General features: G+C 43.3%; 1 protein-coding gene across 1 annotated transcript in view; it reads left to right on the top strand.

Moving 5' to 3' along the window:
* The first annotated feature begins 415 nt into the window (after positions 1–415).
* The window catches only part of LOC121003906 (alpha-2-macroglobulin-like protein 1), a 172,680-nt gene continuing 164,440 nt past the window's right edge, over positions 416–8,655 (top strand). The window contains exon 1 of the mRNA XM_040435848.1: positions 416–512. Coding sequence (XP_040291782.1) covers positions 445–512 — 68 coding nt within the window. The 5' untranslated portion in view covers positions 416–444. The remainder of the gene's footprint in view (positions 513–8,655) is intronic.

Raw genomic sequence — 8,655 nt, 5'->3', positions numbered from 1 at the left:
TATAAGCACAACAGAAATGTCAAAATGACTTCACTAGTGCATAACTGTTGATGTGAACAGCAACGCGGGATCCGTTCGATTGCATTATTGTATATGGTGTGTGATGGAGAAAACTTTATCAGTTTATGCTGGAGCACCCCCTTTACAGGTTAATGAGTACAGTATATCTTTTGTGATATATGGCAGAGCCTCTTAAGACTACTATTCAGCCTCCTCTAATTAACTGAATATGTAACTGGCAAAAGGAATAGAAACAATTAACATATGCCCAAATGATTCAGTCATGTTTTGAACAGACCTTGACCTGACCAATCAGCACTTAGCAAATATTTATCCTGCAGTTATCTGAAGTCACAGGGTCTTCCTAAGAAGGTATAACAGATTATGTGTTATTTACTATGTAGTTAATATCAGTTAGACAGACTGGCAGTCATTACCTGCAGGATGCCTCCACCATTCATTTATGTTGTTCTGATACTTTTACAAATCTGCACCACTGTCGAAGGAAAACTGTGAGTGTTGTGAGAAATGTTTCCAATTAAGTTGTGTTTATGGACATTTTTTCTTCTGTAGTTTTTATATTACTTAGTTCTGTTTTTCTAGTGTGAGATTGCAATGTTTTTAGAACAAGTCTTCATTTTTAAATGTCCTTAAAATGTTTAATTAACAAGGTATTTCCTGAGAGGAGCAATGGATAAGTGGAACTCATTCTGACTGGAAAGGTTCATAAGCTGCAGGATTAATCCATAGAGGAAAGTAAGACCACACTTATTGGCTGAGTTGGGGGATCAAATAGCCTCACCCCAGCCTTGATTAGTTGATACTGCTTGTAGGAGGGCCTAGTTCTGCCAGACAACTTCAAGAAAATATCCCAACTAGAGATGATCGAATCAAAGCTGACGAAGTGGAATTCGATCCAAATTTCTGGAAAACTTTGATTCACACAGAAGCCGAATTTTCTCACAATTCGTGGTAACAAATCACATTTTTTCCTAAAATGGCTGCTGCACGTGTGAGGATATGGAGAAAGGAACTCTGGGAAGGTGGGGTCAACCCATAATGCCATGCATGCAGCCAATAAGCAGCCAGCCAGCCCTGTGATGTCAGGGGCCTATAAATAGCGTCAGCCATCTTGGATTCTGCCATTTACCAGTTTACTTAGTATAGGGAGAGACGTCTGCAGGAACTAGGGACAGTGTTAGAAAAAACTTCATTGTGCTAAAAAAAAAAATTTACAAGTGCAGAGAAAGATTCTTCAAGGTGTAGGGAAAGAATAGGGAGGAATTTATATTGAACAGGGTTCAGTAGAGGAGGTGAAAGCCTGGGTAATAGGAACAATCCTATTACACCTTGCTGCACTAACTAGGGATCCAAATTGCCATTATACAGCTCTGTAATTCCAGCAAACCATTCTTATTAGGGTGCAAGTGTTGTTTGAAACAGGCATTACCAGGGTTTACTACAAGTAAATATTTTTATGTCTTATTTGCCCTTGTGCGGTGCAGTTATATGTTCTAAAGCATTTTTTGGCTTGTATTAGTGGGAAAAAGGGCTTATTAGCCGTTGTGTGGTAAAGTGCTAAAATGACAGCCCTTTTTGTCATGTATTAGTGGAAAAGTAAAACATATTTGCCGCTCAGTGGTGCAGTTATATGTTGTAAAGCCTTTTGTGGTGTGTATTAGTGGAAAAATATAAATATATTTGCCACTCAGCGGTGCAGTTATCTGTTGTTAGTGGAAAAAGAAAAAAAATATTTGCCGCTCAGCGGTGCAGTTATCTGTTCTAAAGCCTTTTATGGAGTGTATTAGTGGGAAAAAAGGGCTTATTTGAGGTGTATTAATTTCCTTTTTATTTTATTTTTATTTGATCTAGCATTATGTCAGATAGAGAAGTGCCAGGCCATGCACATGGGAGTAGCAGAGGTGTAAATGTTTCTGGCACAGGCAGAGATCACAGCAGAGTAAGGGGTGGTGGCAGCAGGGGTCACTTCCAAAGGCATGAGCTCGCAGTGTCAGCTAGCGGTCGTGTCATGACCAGCAACTCAGCGGTTCTTGAGTGGTTGACTCAATCTTCAACTTCGTCGCAAGTGACATCAGACACCATCAGTGGGTTCGTCAGACACAACGCTTAGTTGGCATGGCCAAGGAGCAGTCCCTGTGCCCTCTCCTGTCCTCAACCTGCCTCTGTCCTTTTCTGTTCCCTCAGCCAGAGAAGTATTATTTGCTATGGGCTCAGCTCCACTATACAGCGAGGACGAGCTACTAGAGGACGGTTAGCAGCTACTGCCCAGCCAATATCTGGAGGAGACATCCGACGCTTCCTCCACTAGGCGGACAAGTAGTAATGAGGAGAGTGGCATGGGAGGTGGTGTTGCGAGCGCTCAGGCTCCTGACCCAGAGACGGTTGAGTAGGACATCAGTGACGTGCAGACACTACTCGATGATGATGACGTAGCTAATTGCACTTGAGAGCCGGGTGACGAAGGGGCTTTATCTTCATTGGGAGAAGAGGGTGGCAGCAGCGGAGCCAGCAAGTTGCTAGCATGGCCGGGAGTAAGCAGGGTGGCAGCAGTGGGAGGTCGGGAGCCAAACGTGCCCAGGGTAGACCACCCGCTTTGCAGGAGCCCACCTGCCCGGGAAGTAGCGGTGCACGGGTTCACAGAGGCAGCGGCAGTAGCAGTCAGTCATTGCATAGTGTTGGGGGTAAAATCACCTACTCGGCGATGTGGCAGTTTTTTTTTTAAGCCACCGAAGGAGGTGAACATGGCCATATGTATAATATGTGAGCAGAAGGTGAAGCGTGGCCAGGGTGCCAATGTTGGCATCACAGCCCTGCGTCAACATATACAGTGTCACCATAAAGTGGGCTGGGACAACCGTGGCTCCGATGTGGTGGTCCAGCCTGCTGCAGCAAACGTTGCATCACCCAGTGGCACGCACACAGTTTCAGGCAGTCAAGGCTCCACCACCTCAGCTGAAGGGAGCTGTCTGTTCTTCCCATCATCTACTGGTCCTGATGCTCCTGCTCTTCGTCCTCCTCCTCCTCAGTAGTGATGGACTAACATCGGCCAGGACAATTCGCAAACGTGATTACGCAAACGCGATTAAATGTTTGCGAACCACAAGTTCGCGGCAGGCCCTATTCACTTTAATAACAGGCGAACCTGAAAAACTTTCAGGTCATATTTGCAGCCACCAAATACTTACAAGAGGTGCACAAATCGTCCCACAACATGGACAGTGACATACCAGAGGGGGATCAATGGCAAAAATTCCCACAAAAAATATGTATTTTAATCAGGGGCCATTTTTATGCGTCTTAAAGGGAAACTCTCAAAAATGTGCCATGCTGGAGCCTAGAAAAAGTTAATTTTAGGCCACGGGAGTACAGGCCGCAAACATTAGGCATTCAATTGACAGAAAACATCAAGTTATTATGCGGCTGGAGGTATATTAAACGGTCATTGGATATAAGTTTTACTGCAGGACAGTACAAATACATATGTTTAAAAGTATAAAAATATAAAATTTGATTAAAAACATAGCTAACGAAATCCCCCCTCTTGAATAAACCCAAAATGATAATAGGTTGCATTCGATAACACGTGGTCGTCACAGGTCGTGAATTCCTCCGAGGCCCCAACAATTAGGCATTCACCGTACAGAAAACATCAAGTGATTATGTGGCCGGAGGTAAATTAGACGGTCAATGGATATCAATTTTACTGCAGGCCAGTGGACTACAGGCCCCAAAAATGATTCATTCTCCATACAGAAAAGAACAATTGATAATGTGGCTGGAGGTACATTAGGTGGTCACCGTATAACAATTTTACAGTTGGCCAGTTAGATTATAGGCCCCAAAAATTATGCATTCACCGTACATAAAAGATCAAGTGATTATGTGGCTGGAGGTATTTTAGACGATTAATGGATATTAATTTTACAGCAGGCCAGTGGACTACAGGCCCCAAAAATTATTCATTCACTGTACAGAAAAGAAGAATTGATAATGTGGCTGGAGGTACATTAGGCATTCACCATATAACAATTTTACTGTTGGCCAGTTAGATTACAGGCCCCAAAAATTATGCATTCACCATATATAAAAGATCAAGTAATTATGTGGCTGGAGGTATATTAGATAGTAAATGGATATCAATTTTAACCACCTCAGCTCCCCTAGCTTAAACACCCTTAATGACCAGACCACTTTTTACAATTCTGCACTACACTACTTTCACGGTTTATTGCTCGGTCATGCAACTTACCACCCAAATGAATTTTACCTCCTTTTCTTCTCACTAATAGAGATTTCATTTGGTGGTATTTCATTGCTGCTGACATTTTTACTTTTTTTGTTATTAATCGAAATTTACCGAAATTTTGGCAAAAAAATGACATTTTTCACTTTCAGTTGTAAATTTATTTTTTTTAAACTACATTTATATATAAATTTTTCTCTAAATTTATTGTTCTACATGTCTTTGATAAAAAAAAAATTTTGGGTAAAAAAAAAAATGGTTTGGGTAAAAGATATAGCGTTTACAAACTATGGTACAAAAATGTGAATTTCCGCTTTTTGAAGCAGCTCTGACTTTCTGAGCACCTGTCATGTGTCCTGAGGTTCTACAATGCCCAGACAGTAAAAACACCCCTAAGGTATTCGCTGATGGGCATAGTGAGTTCATAGAACTTTTTATTTTTTGTCACAAGTTAGCGGAAAATGATGATTTTTTTATTATTTTTTTTTTCCTTACAAAGTCTCATATTCCACTAACTTGTGACAAAAAATAAAAACTTCCATGAACTCACTATGCCCATCACAAAATACCTTGGGGTGTCTTCTTTCCAAAATGGGGTCACTTGTGGGGTAGTTATACTGCCCTGGCATTTTAGGGGCCCTAATGCGCATTTTGGAAAGAAGACGCCCCAAGTTATTTCGTGATGGGCATAGTGAGTTCATGGAAGTTTTTATTTTTTGTCACAAGTTAGTGGAAGACTTTGTAATAAAAAAATAAAAAAATAATCATTTTCCGCTAACTTGTGACAAAAAATAAAAAATTCTAGGAACTCGCCATGCCCCTCACGGAATACCTTGGGGTGTCTTCTTTGCAAAATGGGGTCACTTGTGGGGTAGTTATACTGCCCTGGCATTTTAGGGCACTAATGCGTGTGAAGTAGTTTGAAATCAAAATGTGTAAAAAATGCCCTGTGAAATCCTAAAGGTGCTCTTTGGAATGTGGGCCCCTTTGCCCACCTAGGCTGCAAAGAAGTGTCACACATGTGGTATCGCCGTACTCAGGAGAAGTTGGGCAATGTGTTTTGGGGTGTCTTGTTACATATACCCATGATGGGTGAGAGAAATATCTCTCTAAAAGACAACTTTTCCCATTTTTTTATACAAAGTTGGCATTTATTTATCTCACCCAGCATGGGTATATGTAAAATGACACCGCAAAACACATTGCCCGACTTCTCCTGAGTACGGTGATACCACATGTGTGACACTTTTTTGCAGCCTAGGAGGGCATTTTTAGACATTTGGACCCCAGACTTCTTCTCACGCTTTAGGGCCCCTAAAATGCCAGGGCATTATAAATACCCCATATGTGACCCCATTTTGGAAAGAAGACACCCCAAGGTATTCAATGAGGGGCATGGTATTTATTTTTTTGGCACAAGTTAGCGGAAATTGATATATATATATTTTTTTCTCACAAAGTCTCCCTTTCCGCTAACTTGGGACAAAAAGTTCAATCTTTCATGGACTCAATATGCCCCTCAGCGAATACCTTGGGGTGTCTTCTTTCCGAAATGGGGTCACATGTGGGGTATTTATACTGCCCTGGCATTTTAGGGACCCTAAAGCGTGAAAAGAAGTCTGGAATATAAATGTCTAAAAAATGTTACGCATTTGGATTCCGTGAGGGGTATGGTGAGTTCATGTGAGATTTTATTTATTAGTTAGTGGAATATGAGTCTTTGTAAGAAAAAACAAAAAAACAAAAAAAAACTATTTCCGCTAACTTGTGCCAAAAAAATTTCTGAATGGAGCCTTACAGAGGGGTGACCAATGATAGGGGGGTGATCAGGGAGTCTATATGGGGTGATCACCCCCCTGTCATTGATCACCCCCCTGTAAGGCTCCATTCAGACGTCCGTATGTGTTTTGCGGATTCGATCCATGGATCCGTGGATCCGTAAAACACATACGGACGTCTGAATGGAGCCTTACAGGGGGGTGATCAATGACAGGGGGTGATCAATGGCAGGGGGGTGATCAGGGAGTCTATATGGGGTGATCACCCCCCTGTCATTGATCACCCCCCTGTAAGGCTCCATTCAGACGTCCGTATGTGTTTTGCGGATTCGATCCATGGATCAGTGGATCCGTAAAACACATACGGACTTCTGAAAGGAGCCTTACAGGGGGGTGATCAATGACAGGGGGTGATCAATGGCAGGGGGGTAATCAGGGAGTCTATATGGGGTGATCACCCCCCTGTCATTGATCACCCCCCTGTAAGGCTCCATTCAGACGTCCGTATGTGTTTTGCGGATTCGATCCATGGATCCGTGGATCCGTAAAACACATACGGACGTCTGAATGGAGCCTTACAGGGGGGTGATCAATGACAGGGGGTGATCAATGGCAGGGGGGTGATCAGGGAGTCTATATGGGGTGATCACCCCCCTGTCACTGATCACCCCCCTGTAAGGCTCCATTCAGACGTCCGTATGTGTTTTGCGCATCCGATCCATGAATATAAAATTGGATTAAAAACATGACTAACAAAATTTCCCCTCTTGAAAAAACCCCAAATGATAATAGTTGAAATTCGATAACACGTAGTTGTCAAAGGTGTTGAATTTCTCCAAAGTCCTAAACATTAGACATTCACCGGACAGAAAAGGCCTTTTATGCCGCTGTATTTACAGAAGACAGGGTCCATTATTTTTTCTAGGTGTTGGCGGATATGTGTGGGCTGGCATGAGGAAATTCAATTAAACATGGTCGTCACAGGTGTTGAATTCCTCGAAGATCCATGCCTCATTCATTTTTAGAAATGTGAGGTAATCCACACTGTCGTGAGCTAGGCAAGTGCGCTTATCGGTCACGATCCCACTGATGCACTGAACATCCTTTCGGACAGGACACTCGACGAGGGGCAAGCCAAGAGTTCCATGGCAAATTGTACCAGGTCTGGCCACTGGTCAAGCCTGCACACCCAGTAGTCAAAGGGTTCCTCGCTTCTCAGAGCATCCACATCGGCCGTTAACCCAATGTAGTCGGACATCTGTTTCTGAGGCTGGATCCGGAGGGCGGCTGTCGATGGGTTGCCTGCAAGAATGATCTCATATCCGAAGTGACCAACACATCTTCAAACCTCCCTCTGCTTGCATGCACTGTAGGATTGGTATTCGCAACTGTTTCTCTGTGGGTGGAAATTCCTCTGCCAGCGCCCGCAACAGCAGAATGCAGCATCTCTCGAAGCAAGGCCTGGAAATGCTGCATTCTGACAGCCCTCTGTGATGCTGGAAACATGTCCGCCATTTTGCGTTTGAATCGTGGGTTTAAGTACGTTGCCACCCAGTACTGGTCCTTGCCCTTGATGCTTTTTATACGGGTGTCCCTCTTCAAACACTGGAGCATTAAAGCCCCCATTTGAACAAAATTGGAAGCGGTGGAGTGGCCTGCTTCCTGCTCATCGCCCAGAAGAATGTCGTCCTTGGTCTCCTCCCCCCAGTCATGGACAACACCAGGGATCCCAGAAAAGTTTAAAGCCTGCTCTTCTTGCTCCTCCTCCTCCCCCCAGGGACCATCTTCCCCTAACTCCTCTTCAGACTCCTGCTGACTTGTCTCAGATGGAGTAACCCCCCTGGGAATTCATTCAGCATTGCGACTTCCTCTTCTTCCTGCTGCTGCTTCTCGACGGATCTCATCAAATGGCAGCAGAAGCATGAGCAGCCACTAGCGCAGTAAAAAAAACAAGCTCCCCAGAACCTGTTCTGCTGAGAGTTCGTACAGGTAGTCATTAACGGCACGTTTCTGCTGAATCAACCTATCAAGCATATACATTGTGGAGTTCCAGGGCGTCGGGCTGTCAGAAATCAGACGTCTGACTAGTGATGATCGGCAGGGGCTATATTCGAATTTGCGATATTTCACGAATATTTTGTAGAATATTCGTCATATATTTGCTAATTTCGAGAATTTGAGATTATTTTATTGAATGTGATAAATCGGCAATGTAAAAATCACGTAATGCAAATTCGTAAAGCGAAATACAGGCCGGGGTCACTTTGGCTACATTTTTCAAGCTGGTATAAGTTTCATGAGACTGGAGAAAATTATTGGCACGGCAGAACATTAGAATAGCTTTATATGCAGATAGAGTCAAGTGCTCCTATATATTCGCGATTGCGCTAATCGGCAGTAATTCACGTTTTAGCAGGTCTGACTACAGATTACTGATTGGTGCACTAAGTATTGTTGTGAACTTGACATTGCTTCCTTCTCATTGGCCCACAAGCAAGAAATAGAGAGAAATCATTGGCCTTCCGCAAGACATCCTGGACCCCGGAGCATTTGGCAATGAATCGCTGCACGATTAAGTTCAGGACGTGTGCCATGCACAGCACATATGTTATT

This window comes from Bufo bufo, chromosome 6 (genome assembly GCF_905171765.1).
Source record: "Bufo bufo chromosome 6, aBufBuf1.1, whole genome shotgun sequence".
Classification (NCBI taxonomy): Eukaryota; Metazoa; Chordata; class Amphibia; order Anura; family Bufonidae; genus Bufo; species Bufo bufo.
The sequence above is the reverse complement of the archived record's forward strand: the minus strand, read 5'-3'. Positions and strand labels throughout refer to the sequence as shown.